This window comes from Vitis riparia, chromosome 5 (genome assembly GCF_004353265.1).
Source record: "Vitis riparia cultivar Riparia Gloire de Montpellier isolate 1030 chromosome 5, EGFV_Vit.rip_1.0, whole genome shotgun sequence".
Classification (NCBI taxonomy): domain Eukaryota; kingdom Viridiplantae; phylum Streptophyta; class Magnoliopsida; order Vitales; family Vitaceae; genus Vitis; species Vitis riparia.
Window position 1 is genome coordinate 23,596,465 of NC_048435.1, and position 21,131 is coordinate 23,617,595.

General features: G+C 28.0%; 2 protein-coding genes across 3 annotated transcripts; both read left to right on the top strand.

Moving 5' to 3' along the window:
- Positions 1-374: 374 nt before the first annotated feature.
- LOC117913967 (stearoyl-[acyl-carrier-protein] 9-desaturase, chloroplastic-like) lies at positions 375-7,664 on the top strand. Of its 2 annotated transcripts, XM_034829107.1 has the most exons (4): positions 375-448; positions 5,888-5,938; positions 6,106-6,604; positions 6,973-7,664. In XM_034829107.1, the coding sequence occupies exons 1-4, from the start codon at positions 375-377 to the stop codon at positions 7,531-7,533; spliced, it is 1,185 nt and encodes a 394-aa protein (XP_034684998.1). In that variant the 3' UTR covers positions 7,534-7,664. The 2 variants fall into 2 exon arrangements, with proteins under 2 accessions (XP_034684998.1, XP_034684997.1); XM_034829106.1 differs by lacking the exon at positions 375-448 and having other exon boundaries at positions 5,720-5,938.
- Positions 7,665-17,313: 9,649 nt separating this feature from the next.
- LOC117913966 (stearoyl-[acyl-carrier-protein] 9-desaturase, chloroplastic-like) lies at positions 17,314-19,215 on the top strand. The gene is made up of 3 exons (XM_034829105.1): positions 17,314-17,426; positions 17,592-18,090; positions 18,459-19,215. Exons 1-3 carry the CDS (start codon positions 17,323-17,325, stop codon positions 19,017-19,019), a joined length of 1,164 nt encoding a protein of 387 aa, XP_034684996.1. The 5' UTR covers positions 17,314-17,322; the 3' UTR covers positions 19,020-19,215.
- The last annotated feature ends 1,916 nt before the right edge of the window (positions 19,216-21,131 follow it).

Below are 21,131 nucleotides of genomic sequence, written 5' to 3' on the forward strand. Positions count from 1 at the left end.
CTTCATGCAAATGTAGCCCCGGGGAATGAGCCAAAGCTTTTTCTCTAAAAGTTTTCTGTTCATAATTTAGAGCCAAAAGCTAGCGCTCTGCTCCGACCCAAAAAAGGGTCGATTCGGTAATAGGAAAAGCAAAGAGGATAGCGAGTGACCCACAGCATTCGTAGATAGGACTTCGCCAAAATTTTCCTCTGAAAGTTTTCTGATAATAGTTTACTTCTCAGTGCCTGAACCCTTCTGCAATATCTTTTCTAATTAATGAATTTCTTGAAATGGGGCAGTTTCATCGAATGTCATCAATTTCTATAGCCATGTATATGTAGCATCTCAGTAGCAAACTGAACCTAAGAAAAAGCAGAGGAAGTGAAAGTCCAGAAATGAATCTCAACCAAAACCCCCTTACCTTTCAACCCGGGAAGTTTCCTTCTCTTTCTCTCCGTCCCAGATCTTCCAACGTCTCCATCGCTTCCACCATCACCTCTGCCTCCGAGTGAGTGTCTTTCGTCGAAATGTTCCTTTAAAAATTCATTTGATTCTCAAAATATTCTATGAGTGGATAGATCTTACCGATGTTCATTGAAAACAGGAGGAAGCAAAGGCCAAAAGTATGCATCATTTTTAAGGCACAACCAACATGAATAGCAGCCAAACAGCCAAATTGACCACATGAATCTTTTTTTTTTTGTTTTTTCTTTTTTCGGTTTCCTATATTTTCTCGGCAACCAAATGAGTTGGGAGAATAGGGGAAAGTGAAGGCAGCAACTTGTTCGCTGATTTGTACAAGGCCAACCTTCAATGCAAATAATTGCGTCATTAGATGATAAGCAACGCTCTCGCTCTGATAATTGGCTACGGCAACCCTATGATTGGTTTCCAAGAAAATGATAGAAAAACAAACACACAGAATCTGAGACTAATGCTTGGGAGATGATCCAAAAAATTCAAAACAACTATACTGCACTTTAGATGGTGGTCTGTGAATTGGGCCGTAGGTATGAAAGTGGGCTAGGCCCAACTATAACGGAAAACATTTTTTTTTTTTTGAAAATTCAAATATAAAAAAATGATTTTCTTTGCTTATTCTCCGGGAAGGCATTAAACAAAAATTCCCAACCTAGTATCCATAAATATATATTACAAGCATATTTTAAAAATCATTTCTTAGAAAAATAAAGTGTCGTTTCCAAAAACATCCTTCAACAATGGTTTTGAAAACATAATTTTTTAGAATAATATTTTAAAATTGTTTTACGATGATTTGTAAAACAAAAGTTTGGAAGTTTGAAATGTTTTTAACATATTTTTAAAATTTTTAAATATGTTTTAAAAATAATTTTTATATTTAGTACTTTATTTAAAAAGACTGAAATAAGAATTAAAAGATGCTATTTAAAAACATCATATTTTTTATTTTTAAGAATAAAAAATAGAAAATTATTTTTTGATTCTCAAAGTTTTTTTTTTTTTTTTTTTGAGAACATAAAACTGTTATAAAAAATAATTGTCAAATAAGGTCTTATTTTTTTTACACTCAAGCCTCCTACCCACCTATAATTCCAAAAAAACATCAGTTTTTTTTTTTTTTTGATAAAAATGTCCTCCCTATTTTCTTATAAAAATGATTGTTTCTTTTAAAACCTACATGAAATATTTAAAATAATAAAATACATTTATGTCAATAATGAGTTATTTTTCAAATAAAAATATAAGAATAATTAGATTCATAAATTTGGGGTTATTTCATCTTTTTTAACTAATTAATTCTTAAAAATAAAAAAAAAATCACTTAAACCTTATTTAAATGGACTTTTGAAAAGCCAATTATTTTTCAATTCAATAAAAGATTTTTTTTTAATAAAAAAAAGCTTAATATAAAAGGTAGAAAAATATTGCTTTTTATAGAAGCTATGTTTTAACTTTTATTTTATCTAATACAAAAAATTATTTATGTTTAATAAAGCTTTTACAATATCAATATTGTCATTTAAAAATGATTTCATAAAAAGAAAAATTGAAATAATATTTTGAGTGATTTTTTATATTTTAAAAAAATTTTCAAACATCTAATTTTGTAAAGACATGTTTTCAAATATTCAAAAACACTTTTAACTTTATTAAAATCACTCTAAAATGACCTATTGGACTTAAAATTGACTTTGAGAGAATTAGAAATGTTTTGATGATGGTAATAGCAATGTTATAAGTTATATCGGGCTTGTTTGATAGTGATTTTAGAGTGTTAGAAACGTTTTTTAATATTTGAAAATACTTTCTTATAGAAATTAGATGTTTGACAAACTCAAAAAATGTTTTAAAAATTATTTTTTCATGTTTGATTTATTATGAAAAATATGAAGAAAAAAAATCAATTAAAAACTTGTGTCTTCTCAAATTATTTAATTATTCTAAAAAAATATAAAAAATAAGTAAATTATTTTGAATTTTTTTTTTTTAAAATCAATAACAATTTTTTCTTACTCTTTTATCCTTCTTCCATTTTAGCTAATTATCGTGTCATTTAAGCTTAAAAATATGTGTTCAATTTTAACTTAATAATAATTTGAAATGGGTTTAAGTGAGTCCTGAAAAAAAAAAAACCAATAAATAAAGTCAATAAGTTTAATCTCTGATTAAATTATAATTAATGTATTAATTAAAAAACTAATTTATGAGATTATGAGAAATAAATATGGGGAGAAGATACAAGAACAAACTCGGTGAACAATAGTTAGGATTTAGAAAAAAAATATTTATTTTAACTTATTATTTAAAGTTATATTTAGCTTTAAATTGCAATATTATGCCATTTTATCAAATATTTTTAATGATTGAAATTAACTTATTAATTGTTTTTGAACACATTTTCAATTTTTATTTTTAAAATAAGAGCTCTTACATGAAAAGTAAAATCTTATGTTTTTAAAAAATCACTTTTAAAATTTCTACATTTTTTAAAAACTATCTTATTTTTAAAATAAGTCTCTAAAAATTCTTAAAGTGCGTTTAAGAGATTGTAAAAAGCGTTTCTAGCATAACATTTATGATAAAAATTTTCAAGTATTAAAAATATTAAAAACGCTTCTTAAAATCATTATCAAATAGGTTTTTAAATCGTATGTCAAAATTGATATTATTTTTGTTTCTAAAAATAAAATTGAAGAAGTCCATCTAAATAATATTTAAGTCATATCGAACTCATATTAAGTCATATTAAGTCATATCCAACTTAGTTGGTATCGACTCAATTATTGAAGCCATATGTTAATATTCTTTTAATGCATCAACCTCCACTCAATTAATACGACCTCATACGTGGCCTTTCAAGCCAAAGTCTATTGTTGAGTCTTGAATGTTAATAAATGGAACTAATCCCAACAATAAAGTCTTATGCCACATGCCAATTTCGATAATTCATGAAAAATGACCAACTTTATGTCAACCAAATCTTATTTATACAAGCTTCAACTACTTCAATAATTACTCTCATAAATTATAAAATACTTTCATATCTGCCTTAATTCATCTCTAAGGGTTTTTTTAAAAAAAAAAATAAAAATAAAAAACAACATCAACCCTACACTAGTTTCAAAGATGAATAAGTTCTTAGGATTGAAACATAGACAAACATATCATATAATGATTGAAAAAATAAATAGACAACTACGATAGAAACATACACACAATATCTCTATCTTTAGTGTTGAGCATGGTGATGGTGGTAAAGTTGCAAAGCCTTTTTACTCTAGAGGAGTAAAAAAGGGCCTTGATGGCGACGAAGACAAAACGTGGGGTGGATGGTAGTTGAATATTGGTGATGGTGGAATTTATTAGAGTACTATTAGAAGTGTTTGGAGCCTATTAGGTAGTAATTTTAAAAGGAATTAAAAACACAGTGAATTGTTTTGTAGCAGTAATTTTAATGTTTGAAATTTTTTTTTCTTCTTCTTGAATTTAGGAACACATTTAGCAATGATTCTTGAAAACGGTTTTTGATTCTTTAGAATAGAACAATGTTTTCTAACTATATGTCTCAGAGAAAATAATTTTGTTAAAATATGCATAGCATTAGTAGATTAGCAATTAAGTTGAAACCTCAATTATCAAGTGGGACTTCATTGCCATATAACAGTCATGCCATAAAAGATATTTTTCTTTTCAAAATTTAAGTTGAAACCTCAGTTATCAAGTGGGACTTTATTTTTTTTTTAACTAAAACCGTAATTTGTAAGTGAGACTATTGAGGCTTCTGTTGAATATTTTTTTTTTTTAAAGTTTAAAATTTAATTAAAAATATTAAATTACAAATTATTGCTGAAATTTAAAATCTATACTTTAATTATAATAAATTATATATTTAAACTTAAAGATTTAATATAACTTCAATAAAGATAAATTGATAAATATAATAATAATTATCAATAAATTAATAATCTTAAAATAATAAAGTTATATGACATATGAATAAGATATAAAATTATATAATTTGTTAATTTAAAACATTTATTTTGTTGTATTTTTAAGATATTAATTTATTTGTATTTTGACAAATTTATCTTTATTGAAATAATAGTATACTAAGTTTCTATATATAGATTTTTTATTATTTTAAAACACATGTTTATAATTTTATGTAAAAAAAAAAAGACTATTATATGTACACACATGACATATATGCCTTGAAGATACATTTCAAAATTAGTTAATGAAAGTAATTAGAAAAAATATACTACAAAATGTAATTTTTAGTACTTTCATCAAAGTCACAAAAAATACCTAGTAAATATTTATATAGTGGGAAAAAAGAACGTTAGTCCCTTATTGTAGTAGGTACTACATGTGATATAACTTAAATTAATAAATTATATAATTTTATATCTTATTTATATGTCGTGTAACTTTATGATTTTAAGTTTATTAATTTATTGAAAAATAAAATATTTATTTATTATTATATTTACCAATTTATCTTTATTGAAGTAATATTAGATATTTAAGTTTAAATATATAATTTTTTTTATTATTTAAGTATATATTTTTAATTTTAACAATAATTTCTAATTTAATATTTTTTTAATTAAATTTTAAAGTAAGAAAAAAAAAATTAAAGCCTCCATTGCCAATTATGGCTTTAGTTAAAAATGAAGCATTAGTCGACAATTGAGACTTTAACTAAAATTTTGAATTTTTTTTTTTTTTTATAACATGGCTCCTATGTGGCAATATAGAGAGTAGTTTGAACATAAGTTTTGCAAAAAAGTTAAACCTTAGGGTTAGATTTCTAGAAAAAATATGGGAAGAGTTAGATTTCCGATTTGTGGATTATTTTATCCCTTTTAACCAAATATTTCTAAACCAGATTATTTGATTAAAAGGGTCTCTCAAAACCCAAATTTTGAAATTTAACCTTTCACCCTTTTTTGGCATCATTTGAATAAAAATGTCCCCATTATTTTCTAGTAAAAATAATCATTTCTTTTAAAACCTATATATAAATACTTAAAATAGAAAGAAACATTTATGTCGAAAATGAGTTACTTTTTCAATAAAAACATGAGAAATGTTAGATTTCCGATTTAGAGATTATTTCATCCCTTTTAACAAAATATTTCTAAACCTTATATATTTTTCTATAAAAAGGGCTATTTTGCCCTAAAACTCCAACAAGGAAGCATAATAGGTTTTCAAGGGTTTTTATCTAAACAACTTGCTCTTATGAGGGTTTTCTCCTCCAAGTTGCCTTTCCATATGTCTAAATCCACCCAAGAACATCCATTTCTATATATATATATTTAGCATCCAAGTCTCTCGTCCAGATTACACGGAAGTGAAGTCAGAAAATGGCACTCAATTTGACTCCCTTGCTTTCTTTTACTTTCCTGCAAATGGGTTATCATACATCTCCCAAATTCTCCATGGCCTCCATGCACCGCTCTGTGTCCAGGTGAGTGTGTTCTTCACTTACAAAAGTTTACGGAATGTTCATACCATCTAGTAGAAAATGGCTAGTGCCTATGTTCATTGTTTATCCTAACCAGTAGTGTCTAACCCTTGTGAAAAGACGGATCCGAATTGTAAGTACCTAATCCAAATTTCTTCTGTTTAATGTAGGGAGATTAAGTATACAAAGAAGACTTCTAGCTCTCCTCGCAAGGTGCAAGTAACCCACTCAATGCCACCACACAAGATTGAGATTTTCAAATCCATGGAGAATTGGGTTGAGGAGAACGTTTTAATTCACCTGAAGCCAGTTGAGAAATGTTGGCAACCTCAGGATTTTCTGCCTGATCCTGCTTCTGATGGATTTCATGAGCGAGTCGAGGAGCTAAAGGAGAGAGCAAAGGGGATCCCGGATGACTACTTTGTCGTTTTGGTTGGAGATATGATCACTGAAGAAGCCCTTCCAACTTACCAAACACTGTTCAATACCACTGATGGAATTCGTGATGAAACAGGTGCAAGCCCCACTTCTTGGGCAACTTGGACAAGGGCATGGACCGCTGAAGAGAACAGGCACGGTGACCTTCTTAATAAGTATCTCTATCTGTCTGGAAGAGTAGACATGAAACAAATTGAGAAGACGATCCAGTATTTGATTAGGGCTGGAATGGTGAGATTCTTGCTGCATACTTTTTTACTGTTTTATCTCCAAAACCACAATATAGTGACAGATTTTGGTAAGACGTAAGGTGGATTTGAAATTGATACACATTACATAACACTTGCCTGATGTAGCTGACAAGAAACCAGGTCTAAAATTTCAGGACTTGTAATCAGTCAGCTGGGTTTTGGGAAAACATCTTTAAAACGATTAGATACAAACATCAAATCAAATCGTGTTTTTCTTTCCTTTTGGTTGGGTCTTCTTCTATGGTGAAGATATTTTCACTAGTTTCTTTAGTACTCGGTTTTTTCTAAAGTCAGTCACAATCTTCACTAGTTCTTGAACTCATGTTCTTTTTCTCCATCTTTTCATAGGATTTCCAGACGGAAAACAATCCGTACCTTTTATTCATCTATACTTCATTTCAAGAAAGGGCAACCTTCATATCCCATGGCAATACTGCCAGGCTCGCCAAGCAACATGGGGACAAGAGCTTGGCTCAAATATGTGGCATAATAGCCTCAGATGAGAAGCGCCATGAAACTGCCTACACCAAGATAGTGGAAAAGCTCTTTGAGATTGATCCCAATGGAACTGTCTTGGCTTTTGCAGACAGGATGAGGAAGAAAATCACCATGCCGGCCCTCTTGATGTATGATGGATGTGATGACGACCTTTTTGAACACTTCTCAGCAGTTGCTCAGCGGCTTGGTGTGTATACTGCCAAGGACTATGTTGATAACTTAGAATTCTTTGTGGAGAGATGGAATGTGGAAAAGCTAACTGGGCTTTCTAGTGAGGGGCGAAAAGCTCAGGATTATGTTTGTGGGTTAGCTAAAAGATTGAGAACACTGGAGGAGAGAGCTCAAGAAAAGGCTAAGCAAGCACCCACCATTCCTTTCAGTTGGATTTTTGATAGAGAAGTGAAGCTCTGAGTGCAAAATGGAAGACAAGGATTGGTCGTGTTCTCAAAGATCTATCAAGTAATATACAAGTGTAAGCCATCTATGTTTCTCTATCTCAATTTCAATAATCACGATCTCGTCTCGTATCACTTCTTAGAATCCTACAAACCAGGGTTTTGGTTTATATCTCATCATTTGGACTGGAGCAGTGCTTTTTTTTTTTTTTTAAATTCCTATAAGATATTGGTAAAAACATCCTTAGCAAAAAGGAAATGATAGGACACTGTACATATTCCAATCAAGGAAGCAACTTAGAGAGCTGAGCACCGGTGGTGGTGAGAGGTAGTGGAGAAGGAAATTATGGCTCCTTGATAACTGCAAATGCAGCCCCAGTGAGCGAGCCGAAATTTTCCTCTGAAAGTTTTCTGTTCATAATTTACATCTCAGTGCCTGAACCTTCCTGCAATATCTTTTCTAATTAATGAATTTCTTGAAATGGGGCAGTTTCATCGAATGTCGTCAATTTCTATAGCCATGTATATGTAGCATTTAAGTAGCAAACTGAACCTAAGAAAAAGCAGAGGAAGTGAAAGTCCAGAAATGAATCTCAACCTAAACCCCCTTATCTTTCAACCCAGGAAGTTTCCTTCTCTTTCTCTCCGTCCCAGATCTTCCAACGTCTCCATCGCTTCCACCATCACCTCTGCCTCCGATTGAGTGTCTTTAGTCGAAAATGTTCCTTGGAAAATTCATTTGATTCCCAAAATATTCTATGAATGGATAGATCTTGCCGATGTTCATTGAAAAGAGGCAGAAGCAAAGCCCAAAGGTATGCATCATTTTTAAGGCACAACCAACATGAATAGCATCTTAACAGCCAAATTGACTAGATGGATCTCTTTTTTTTCGGTTTCCTATACTTTCTCGGCAACCAAAAGGGTTGGCAGAGAGAATCTGAGACTAATGCTTGGGAGATGATCCAAAAACCGTACTCCAAAAGTGAAGTAACCAAACTGCACTTTAGATGGTGGTCTGTGAATTGGGCCGTAGGTATGAAAGTGGGCTAGGCCCAACTATTAGGAAAGAAAATTGGTTTTTTAATTTTTCATTGATATAAGGCCTGTTTGACAAGTTTTCAAATAAACATATTTTTTTAGTTGTTTTGGAAAACATTTTTTTTTTAATTTTCTTAAAAATTCAAATATAAAAAATGATTTTCTTTGCTTATTCTCCCGGAAGACATTAAACAAAAATTCCCAAACTAGTATCCATAAACACATATTACAAGCATATTTTAAAAAATTATTTTAGAAATCATTTCTTGAAAAATAAAGTGCCATTTCCAAAAAAATCCAAAATATTATTTTTCGGTAATTATTTTCAACAATAGTTCTGAAAACACAATTTTTGAGAATAATTTTTTAAAATTATTTTTTGATGTTTTGTAAAACAAAAGTTTGAGAATTTGAAATGTTTTTAAACCTATTTTTAATGTTTTTAAATATATTTTAAAATAATTTTAATATATGATGCTTTATTTTTAATCATTTTACATATATATATATATATATATATATATATATATATATATATATATATATATATATATATTAAATATCCATTAGAAAGCAAGTGAAAAAAATTACAAGTAACTAAAAGATCTTTTTTAAAAACATCATAATTTTTATTTTTAATAATAGAAAATAGAAAATAATTTTCTAATTCTCAAATATGTTTTTTTTTTTTATCAAATTTGTTTTAGAGAACATAAAATTGTTATAAAAAATAGTTGTCAAACATGACATTATTTTTTACACTCAAGCCTCTTTCACACCTGTAATCCTGAAAAAATTGTGTTAGGGAGATGAGAAACTTGATCACACTATCTGTTATGATCCATTATGGTATTATGTATTTTTTGTATGATAAATTGTTAACAATTTATTAACATCGGGTTAGGTTAGGCTAACCCACCCAAGTTACACCCCTATTTTTTTAAAAGAAATAATTTGTAAACCAAATGTCAACATCTTAATGTTGTGTTTAATTCTATGAAAGTATTAGGAAAAGGAAAAAAAAAAGTGAAAAAGTTAAGGAAAGTAATAAAGCTAGGCTAAGTTTGTTCCTAAAAAATTTGAGGGAAATTGAGAGGGGAAGGAAAGTGGAAGGAATGAAGAAATAAATAAAAATAAAAAATAAATCCAAAATCAAATAATTTTTATTTCTTTCTCTCTTTATATAAACATCAAATAATTTTAAAATGATAAATTTCTAACAAATTTTGATAATATTTTATTTTCTTCGTATTTGGAAAACCATACTATGGACCCCGTATTTTCGCTCGATGCGTTCCCACTCGATGGCAAAACTTGCTTTTTATTTATTCTATGAAAGTTGCTAATTATTTTAAGGGAAAAACAAAATAAGAAAGAAAAACCTGTGACTCCTAAAGGAAAACAAGTTTGTGAAAAACCGAGTCTTGGTCCGAGGGTCAAGTTACTTATTGGGAAAGTACAGTGGTGAGCCGTAACACCCCTCTGAGCCCGTATACATACGGTTTCTATTAAACAAATTAAGGGAATTGTGATAATTAATTAATTAATTATGGATAACAAGAAAAATAATCATGCAAATGAATATGTACAAATCATAGTGAAAATCAATATACACAAATAATGATGAAATCTAATTACAAGAATACACAAAATAAATGACAAAAGGATTATGCAAAATAAAAAAAAATTTCAAGAAATTTCAAAGGATTTTATAAAAAATGATTTTCAATTAATCATTTGAATTTATTTATTTACAAAAAAAAAAAAGAATCAATTTATGTTATTAATTTCATTCGTATTTAATTTTCAAAAAAGTTATTTACACTTATTGTATCAAAAGAATTTATTACTAAATTTCAATTTGGACACAAAGATTATTTTCATTTGCCTTAACTAGAAAGGAATGAATTTTTACAATTTTATTTACAAAAGTATTTCAATTTGTTTTCATTTAAGAAAAATGATTTGTACAAATTATTTAAAATAATAATATTGATAATAATTTTATTGCAAAAGAATTTTTAATTAAAAAAAGAAAAAGAAAAAGAAAAATTAAATTTTCTATTTCTAAAAATGACTTTTAATTCAATTTTAATTAAAAAAATTATTTAAAAAAACATTTTTTGGACAATTTTATTAAAAATTAATTTTTTGGACAACTTTATTTACAAAACAATTTTTGGACTACTTTTATTAAACAAATAAATTTTTGGACAATTATTATTAAAAACAATTTTTCAAATTCTATTAAAAACAATTTTATGGATTTTTCTAAAAGAATTTTTATAAACATAATAAATAAAAAACTTTCTTTTTATTAAAAAAATTAAAATTATTATTTTATTAAAACATATTTACTGAATTCTTCATTTCATTTAAACAAAATTTCTAGTTTGTTCGATGTTCAACTTTGTACACACTTAATAAATATATACAAACGAATATTTACAAGAACTAATAAAAATAAAATCAAATAAAAATGAGAAATAAAATATATACCTAAATAAACTTACAAGAAACCCAATGTCTTCTTACAACTTTTTCAATCTCACTTTCATGAAATTTCATGCTCCATGTGTTATAAATTTGTATTCAGAAATTGCAGAATATAACCATGCAAAAACAAAAATAGCACAAATGTAAATATCTAAAAACGTGTAGAGTCAAAAATAATTATTCAAGCCTAAATTCAAATTTCAAATTAGTCTAATAAATTTCATCAATTAAACAAATATAACCCAACAAAAATATTTCACATATCGTAGATCCTAATATAAAATTCTCAAATTAATAGTCAAAATATAAACTCAATTAATCAAACTCAAAACATGATAAATTAAGATAAATCTCATTATGCCTAAATTTAATATTCCATAATTCAAGCCTAATTTAATATATATCATAATTATCTTATGTCCAAATTAAATCATTCAAATGGTTAAACTCATATCAAATATTCAAATCATCCAACAAATCTCACCCACATTGTGGGTCCAAAATTCATATCAATTAACAAGTCGACATCAATAATATACATGACAAAAGAAAATAACATCTCAACCCCAATCCAATAAGGCCAAACACATAACAAATTAATAATAAGCCCAAGTCCAAATAAACAAATTGATATAATTCAAATATCCCAAATTAATCACCAAATAAAATATAACAACAAATCCAAATTAACTAGTTTCAAATTAATCAACAAATAATAAATAAATCCAAATTTCATATTAATTCTCCAATAACAAATTAACTCAAATTTCATACTAATTAATAAAGTTCATACAAGTCCAATTTCAACAATAATCACTATTAAAATCAAATAAAGAAAAAAAAAAAAAAAACCGATTGTCGGAAAAAATGGGTGGAAGGGGAGGTGATCCCCGATTGTCGGAAATGGAGTTGCCTGTGGTAGCTCGCTGGCGACGACTAATTGGCCGTGGATATGGAGATAGGTTTCACGGGAAATAAAAAGAAATGAAAAAGAAAAATAAATAGAAGGAAGGAAAAATGAGGGGGTGTGCGGCAGTGTGAAGAAGATGGAGAGAAAAAGAAATATAGAAGGAAAAAAAAAATCTAGGGTCGGCGCGTGTCGGAGTTAGGAAGGGGAAGAGAAAATAAATAAACAAATAAATAAATAAATAAAAATGGAAGAAAGGAGCTGGAGCTGGGGAGATGGGCAGCCGAGGGGGCGAAGAGTGGTCTCGTTTGGTTTTTTTGGAGGAAGAAGATGAAGGAGAAAAGCTGGGGAAAAAACCGAATTGGGGGGCAGTGGGGAGTGCTGTAGGGAGAAAAGAAAAAAAAGTCTACCTTGGGAATGGGGGAAGGGGAATCTAAGAAAGAGGGAGAAAGTGGAGGGGTAAAATGGGAAGAGAGGAGAGGAAAATGGGTAGGAAGAAGAGAAATAAAAAAATAATAGAAGAATGGTGAGGGGGAGCATGTGGTGTTGTGGGGGTTAGGGGAGGTACGGGAGGAGAGAGAAAAAGTGGGTGGGTGAAATAAAATAATAAAATAAAAAATAAATAAAATAAAAATATAAAAATATAATATAATATAATATAATAATAATAATAACAAATAAATTAAATAAAAATAAAAAATAATTTACAAAATAGTGAAAATTAAAAATTAAAAGATGAGTGAGTCTAAAATAACACATATAATCAAGATTTAAAATTGAGTTTAAAATTAATATAAAAAGGGGACAAAATTTTATGTTTACACACATGTAATAAAATTATTTTCTTCAATATGTTTTTTCTTATTTTAGTACTTTTTAAAAACCAAACATAGTCATAATGTTTTAATTGATAGAAAGTGACATTAAATTTTATGGTGTCTTTACTTAAAAATGATTGTTACATATTTTTGACAATTTTTATGTATATATATATATATATATATATAAATTATTTTAAAATTTTATTTTGATTTGTTAGGACCACTTTTTATGTGCAAGTAAGTTATTTATATGTTTGGTTCTAAAAGATGTTAAGGAAAATTCTTACCAAAAGAAAATCAAATATATACCAATTTTGGTAAGTTATTATGAAGGGAAATTCCACTGTTATGAACATAACGCATGTTCATCAAATTTAGACTTTATTTGAAAGAGAAAAATAATTAAAACTTTATTTTCATATATATATAATTTATTAACTTTAAAATTATTTTTTATTTATATTTATTTTTTTCTTTTGATTTTCTTATTTTCTTTATATTTTTCTTCAAAATTTTCATCAACCATACATAGGAAATCTTTATATATAAATTATCTATTTATTCCTAAAAAAATCCTTTGAAATTAGTTTTAAAAAACATATAAAAACAATTTATATAAATATATATTTTTTTATTGTTTCTTTTCTTTCTTCCAATTTTCTTCTTTTCCTTTTATTTTTTCTCAAAATTCTCACCAGCCAAACATAGGAAACCTCTATTTATTTATTTATTTATTAATAAATTTTCCATTTATTCCAAAAAAGAAAGATCTCTTTTCAAAGTAAATTCTCAAAAAAAAAAAACATTGTTTTACATTCTAAATAACAAAAAACTATTTTTAAAAACAAAAGTTTAATTATTTTCGTTTTTTTTTAAACACAACATTCTTAAAAAAATAAATAATTTATCTACCAAATTCCCAACTTCCATCCTTCTCTTTGATTCAAAGGAAAAAAGAAACATTAAAAAACGGTTTTATCATATTTAATTAACTATAAAAAGGTTTTAAAAAATCAATTGTAATTAATATTAGTGAAGACCTACATTTTTAAATTATTTAAATTTTATAAAAAGAAGACAAAAATCAATAAAATTAATTTTAAAAAGCATATAGAAATATTTTATTAACTTTAAATCTACTTTATATTTTATTTCTAATTTCTTCTTCTTTTTCTCCTTTTCCTACGTTTTTCCTCAAAATTTTCAATAACCAAACATAGGTAAAGAAAAATTGTTAGTTTTCATTTATTAATAAATTGTCAATTTTATTTTGTCCCAAATTCCTAATAAGTGTAGATTCATTTTTGTAAAAATTGTTTTATAGAATATTTTCTAAATTGATATATTATTGTAATATTAGATTTCCTTATAAAATAAAAAAGATTGTTACAAATATCTTTATAAATATTTTAGGTAACGAGGGAAAAAAGCGTGTGAGGATATGAGTTTGTAGAAATGCTTTTAAAAAAGGTTATTTGATTAAAAGGGTCATACCAAATTTTGGAAATTTAACCTTCCATCATATTTTTTTTGTTTTGATAATAATATCCTCCCTATTTTCTTTTTGTAAAAATAATCATTTTTTTTAAAACCTACATGTAAATATTTAAAATGATAAAGGACATTTATGTCAATAATGAGTTATTTTTCAAATAAAAATACGAGAATGATTAGATTCACAAATTTAAGAATTATTTCATCTTTTTAACCGATTAATTCTTTAAAAAAAATCACTTAAATCTTGTTTAAATTGACTTTTGAAAAGCCAATTCTTTTCTAATTCAATAAAAGCTTCTAAATTTGTTTGGCTAATTTGGTTTTAAAATTTTATGATTTGGAAAAAAAAAAAGCTTAATATAAATTGTAGAAAAATATTGCTTTTTATAGAAGCTATGTTTTATCTAATATAAAAAAAAAATTGTTTAATAAAGCTTTTACAATATCAATATTGTCATTTAAGAATTGATGACTTTCACTTCCATTTTAATTTCCACCTAAAAAAACTTTGATAGTGTCATAAAAAAAATATCACTAATATAATATTTTTGAGTGATTTTTTTTTAAAAAGTTTGTCAAATATCTAATTTTGTAAAGAAGTGCTTTCAAATATTCAAAAACAATTTTAACTTTATTAAAATGACTCTAAAATGAACTATTAGAATTAAAATTGATTTTGAAGGACTAGAAGTGTTTCAATGATGGTGGTAGTAATGTTGTAAATTCTATAGAGTTTGTTTGATGGCGATTTTAGAGTGTTAGAAGCTTTTTTTAATATTTGAAAATATTTTCTTATAGAAATTAGATATTTGACAAACTAAAAAATGTTTAAAAAAAATTATTTTCTCATGTTGGATTTATTATGAAAAATATGGAAAAAAAAAAAACTTATGTTTTTTCAAAATTTTTAATTAGTCTTTAAAAATAAAAAAATAAGTAAATTTAAAAATTCTTTTTTTTAAAAAATAAATAACAATTTTTTTTTAATCATTGATCCTTCTTCCATTTTAGCTAATTATCATGTCATTTAAGCTTAAAAATATGTTTCAATTTAAACTTAATGATAAGTTCAAATGGGTTTAAGTGAGTCCTGATAAAAAAAAAACAAAAAACCAATAAATAAAGTCAATAAATTTAATCTCTTAGCTCAAGTGTGATTGGCATAACTTAATATTTAAGTATTTAAAATGACTATAAATTAAATTATAATTAATGTGTTAATTTAAAACAAATTTATGAGATTATGAGAAATAAATGTGGGGAAAGATACATGAACAACCCAAAGAAGGACTTAGAAAAATTATGTCATTTTATCAAATTTTTTTAATGATTGAAATTAAGTTATAAGGGTTGATTTGATAATTGTTTTCGAAAATAGTTCTAAAAAATATTTTTTAAAAATATTTTTTAAAAACTTTTTTTTGATGTTTTGTAGAACAAAAGTTTGTTTGGAAACCTAAAATGTTTTTAACCCATTTTTAATATTTTTAAATATGTTTTAAAAATAATTTTTATATCTAATGTTTTTAATCATTTTACGTGCTTGTATAATTATTTAAAATAACCCTAAAAATAAGTGTAAGTAATATAAAATAACTAAAAAAATGTTCTTTGAAAACACCATGTTTTTGCTCTTAAACAATTTTTGGTTGTCATACGTGTTTTTTTGTTTTTGCTTTTTATTTTTTGTTCTAAAGAACAAAAAACTTTTATCGAAAACAATTACCATAAGTCTTTAAAAAACTCTTAAATTGTATGTCAAAGTTATTATTACTTTTGTTTCTAAAAATGTACATCTAAACAACATTTAAGTCATATCCAACTCATATTAAGTCATTAATTCAATTTAACGAAATTACTCTTAGTTGGTATAGACTCGATTATTGAAGCTATATGTTAATATTCTTTTAATGCATCAACCTCCACTCAATTAATACAACCTCATAAGTTGCCTTCCAAGCCAAAGTCTATTATTAAGTCGTGAATATTAATAAATGAAACTAATTATCCCAACAATAAAGTTTTGTGCCACATGCATTTCAATAATTCATGAAAAAATGACCAACCGTATGTCACCAAATCTTATTTATACAACTTTCAACTACTTGAATAATTACTCTCATAAATTATAAAAATCACCCTTATACTTTCATATATGCCTTAATTCATCTCTAAAGTTTTTTTTTTTTTTTAAATAAAAATAAAGATAAAAAGCAACATCAACCCTACACTAGTTTCAAAGATGAATAAGTTCTTATGAATGGGAACATAGACAAATTAAAAATAAACAAACATATCATATAATCTTGGAAAAAATAAACAAACATCTATTATCATAACATAGACACACGTTATCTATCTTTAGTGATGAGCATGTGATGGTGGCAAAGTTGCACTTCAAAGCCCTTCTAACTCTAGAGGGATAAAGAAGGGCTTTTGATGGAGAGGGTGGATGGTAGTTGAACATTAGTGTTAGTGAAATTGGTTAGAATACTTTTAAAAGCATTTAGAGCTTGTTCGATAGTAATTTTAAAAGGAATTAGAAACACAAAGAATTGTTTTATAGAAATTTGGAAAATTTGAAGAGGGTTAAAAATATTTTTTAATGTTTGAAAATGATTTTTTTTCTTCTTGAATTTAGGAACATATTTAGCAATGGTTTGATTCTTTACAATAGAACTGTGTTTTCTAACTGTGCGTTTCAAAGAATAATTTTTGTTAAAATATGCATAGCAGTGGTAGATTAGCAATTAAATGGAAGGATTTTCCAGGACGGGGCAAGTGGAGACATTACTACAGATCTCTGCTGTCTATCAGCTATCAACTTGTCTTTCTACAGTGGCCATGAATGCTCTTAGGGAAAGACATCCCATTGAACTTTTCGATCAAGGTAGCAACAAGGAAGCATAATAGCTTTTATGAGGGTTTTCTCCTCCAAGATGCCTTTCCATATGTCTAAATCCACCCAAGAACATCCATTTCTATATGTATATATTTAGCATCCAAGTCTCTCGTCCAGAGTAGAAGGAAGTGAAGTCAGAAAATGGCTCTCAATTTGAATCCCTTGCTTTCTTTTACTTTCCTGCAAATGGGTTATCATGCATCTCCCAAATTCTCCATGGCCTCCATGCACCGCTCTGTGTCCAGGTGAGTGTGTTCTTCACTTCTTACAAAAGTTTACGGAATGTTCATACCATCTAGTAGAAAATGGCTAGTGCCTATGTTCATTGTTTCATCCTAACCAGTAGTGTCTAACCCTTGTGAGGATCCGAATTGTAAGTACCTAATCCAAATTTCTTCTGTTTAATGTAGGGAGATTAAGAATACAAAGAAGACTTCTAGCTCTCCTCGCAAGGTGCAAGTAACCCACTCAATGCCACCACACAAGATTGAGATTTTCAAATCCATGGAGAATTGGGTTGAGGAGAACGTTTTAATTCACCTGAAGCCAGTTGAGAAATGTTGGCAACCTCAGGATTTTCTGCCTGATCCTGCTTCTGATGGATTTCATGAGCGAGTCGAGGAGCTAAAGGAGAGAGCAAAGGGGATCCCGGATGACTACTTTGTCGTTTTGGTTGGAGATATGATCACTGAAGAAGCCCTTCCAACTTACCAAACACTGTTCAATACCACTGATGGAATTCGTGATGAAACAGGTGCAAGCCCCACTTCTTGGGCAACTTGGACAAGGGCATGGACCGCTGAAGAGAACAGGCACGGTGACCTTCTTAATAAGTATCTCTATCTGTCTGGAAGAGTAGACATGAAACAAATTGAGAAGACGATCCAGTATTTGATTAGGGCTGGAATGGTGAGATTCTTGCTGCATACTTTTTTACTGTTTTATCTCCAAAACCACAATATAGTGACAGATTTTGGTAAGACGTAAGGTGGATTTGAAATTGATACACATTACATAACACTTGCCTGATGTAGCTGACAAGAAACCAGGTCTAAAATTTCAGGACTTGTAATCAGTCAGCTGGGTTTTGGGAAAACATCTTTAAAACGATTAGATACAAACATCAAATCAAATCGTGTTTTTCTTTCCTTTTGGTTGGGTCTTCTTCTATGGTGAAGATATTTTCACTAGTTTCTTTAGTACTCGGTTTTTTCTAAAGTCAGTCACAATCTTCACTAGTTCTTGAACTCATGTTCTTTTTCTCCATCTTTTCATAGGATTTCCAGACGGAAAACAATCCGTACCTTTTATTCATCTATACTTCATTTCAAGAAAGGGCAACCTTCATATCCCATGGCAATACTGCCAGGCTCGCCAAGCAACATGGGGACAAGAGCTTGGCTCAAATATGTGGCATAATAGCCTCAGATGAGAAGCGCCATGAAACTGCCTACACCAAGATAGTGGAAAAGCTCTTTGAGATTGATCCCAATGGAACTGTCTTGGCTTTTGCAGACAGGATGAGGAAGAAAATCACCATGCCGGCCCTCTTGATGTATGATGGATGTGATGACGACCTTTTTGAACACTTCTCAGCAGTTGCTCAGCGGCTTGGTGTGTATACTGCCAAGGACTATGTTGATAACTTAGAATTCTTTGTGGAGAGATGGAATGTGGAAAAGCTAACTGGGCTTTCTAGTGAGGGGCGAAAAGCTCAGGATTATGTTTGTGGGTTAGCTAAAAGATTGAGAACACTGGAGGAGAGAGCTCAAGAAAAGGCTAAGCAAGCACCCACCATTCCTTTCAGTTGGATTTTTGATAGAGAAGTGAAGCTCTGAGTGCAAAATGGAAGACAAGGATTGGTCGTGTTCTCAAAGATCTATCAAGTAATATACAAGTGTAAGCCATCTATGTTTCTCTATCTCAATTTCAATAATCACGATCTCGTCTCATATCACTTCTTAGAATCCTACAAACCAGGGTTTTGGTTTATATCTCATCATTTGGACTGGAGCAGTGCTTTTTTTTTTTTTTTTTAATTCCTATAAGATATTGGTAAAAACATCCTTAGCAAAAAGGAAATGATAGGACACTGTACATATTCCAATCAAGGAAGCAACATGGAGAGCTCAGCACCGGTGGTGGTGAGAGGTAGTGGAGAAGGAAATTATGGCTCCTTGATAACTGCAAATGCAGCCCCAGTGAGTGAGCCAAAATTTTCCTCTGAAAGTTTTCTGTTCATAATTTACATCTCAGTGCCTGAACCTTCCTGCAATATCTTTTCTAATTAATGAATTTCTTGAAAACTGAACCTAAGAAAAAGCAGAGGAAGTGAAAGTCCAGAAATGAATCTCAACCTAAACCCCCTTACCTTTCAACCCGGGAAGTTTCCTTCTCTTTCTCTCCGTCCCAGATCTTCCAACGTCACCATCGCTTCCACCATCACCTCTGGCTCCGAGTGAGCGTCTTTAATCGAAAATGTTCCTTGAAAAATTCATTTGACTCTCAAAATATTCTATGAATGGATAAATCTTGCTGATGTTCATTGAAAATAGGGGAAGCAAAGCCCAAATTTATGCATCACAACATGAATAGCAGCTAAACAGCCAAATTGACCAGATGAATTTTTTTTTTTTTTTTTTTTTTTTTTTTACGGTTTCCTATACTTTCTCGGCAACCAAACGAGTTGAGAGAATAGAGGAAGTTCGCTGATTTGTACAAGGCCAACCTTCGATGCAAGTAATTGCGTCATTTGATGATAATCAATGCTTTTGCTCTGCTAATTGGCTACGGCAACCCTATCTTTGGTTTCCAAGAAAATGACAGAAAGAAAATCTGAGACTAATGCTTGGCAGATGATCCAAAAACAGAACTCCAAAAGTGAAATAAGCCGGAAAAGTAGGTCTTGATTGCCATAAGAAAATATACGGAAAAAAAAGGATAATTTAAGAATAATTTTAGGGGACAACCGTGTTTTGGATCCGATTTAGCCTAAAAATTAAGATTTAACCTATAAAAGTTGTATAAATGAGAAATATATAAAATGTGAAGAGACCAATATACCATTCAAAACTATTTTGAGTATTTTCTACCATAATATTTGACAAACTTTTTTATCTTAATTTTTTTTATATAATTATTTTGAAAATTTATTATTTTTAGAAAACTAATTTTTTTAGAAAATATATTCTAAAAATATATCATTTAAAAAAAATAATTTTGACATATTTTTAGTTATTTTTTACATACATAATTTTAAATATATATATTTTCCAAAATGTTTGATTTTTAAATAATAATAATAATAATAATTTATTTTTATTTTTTTGAAAAATTGTGCATTTTTTCTCAAATCACTAAATTAAATTAAATTTTATTAAGGTTTACAAAATGAATAAAATTTAAATTAATGTTTTTTTACTTTCTTTTTTTCATAGTCAATAAATGTCATTTTTGAAAAGATAAAAAATTCATATTATTCTTTTCGATTTTCACACTTTCTCTAGATCTTGCGCTTAAATAATAAATTTACATGGACCAAAACTTAATTTTTGGACCCAACTAAGTTTAGAACACAATTATTCTTAATTTAAAATACATGTCATTTTTAACAAGTCACGTCATATGAGGGAGTTGAAACTCACTTTTTCTTAACATAATATGACTCATTAAAAAATATTCGTATATTTTAAATTAATTTTAATAAATATCAACAACTCAAAAACAAATTATAAATTATAAATAAATAAATACCATAATTTTTTTTCTCACTTTGATTTTTAAAAATTTTGATGGAAAATGTAAAAAAGAAAAAAAAAACAACGAAATTAGGAAAAAAAAAAAAGATTTAAAGTTAATAAAATACTTTTATGTACTTTTTCCAATTTATTCTATTTATTTTTATCTTTTTTATAAAATTTAAATAATTTAAAAATATACACCCTTCACAG

What these genes read in the sequence shown, in the direction of transcription:
- LOC117913967 (XM_034829107.1), top strand. Translation starts at nt 375, where the DNA reads ATGAATCTCAACCAAAACCCCCTTACCTTTCAACCCGGGAAGTTTCCT. An exon ending in TCTCTCCGTCCCAGATCTTC is followed by an intron (nt 449 to 5,887) that starts CAACGTCTCCAT and finishes GCAAATGGGTTA; the next exon opens with TCATACATCTCCCAAATTCT. An exon ending in ATTTGATTAGGGCTGGAATG is followed by an intron (nt 6,605 to 6,972) that starts GTGAGATTCTTG and finishes ATCTTTTCATAG; the next exon opens with GATTTCCAGACGGAAAACAA.
- LOC117913966 (XM_034829105.1), top strand. Translation starts at nt 17,323, where the DNA reads ATGGCTCTCAATTTGAATCCCTTGCTTTCTTTTACTTTCCTGCAAATG. An exon ending in ATGCACCGCTCTGTGTCCAG is followed by an intron (nt 17,427 to 17,591) that starts GTGAGTGTGTTC and finishes TGTTTAATGTAG; the next exon opens with GGAGATTAAGAATACAAAGA. An exon ending in ATTTGATTAGGGCTGGAATG is followed by an intron (nt 18,091 to 18,458) that starts GTGAGATTCTTG and finishes ATCTTTTCATAG; the next exon opens with GATTTCCAGACGGAAAACAA.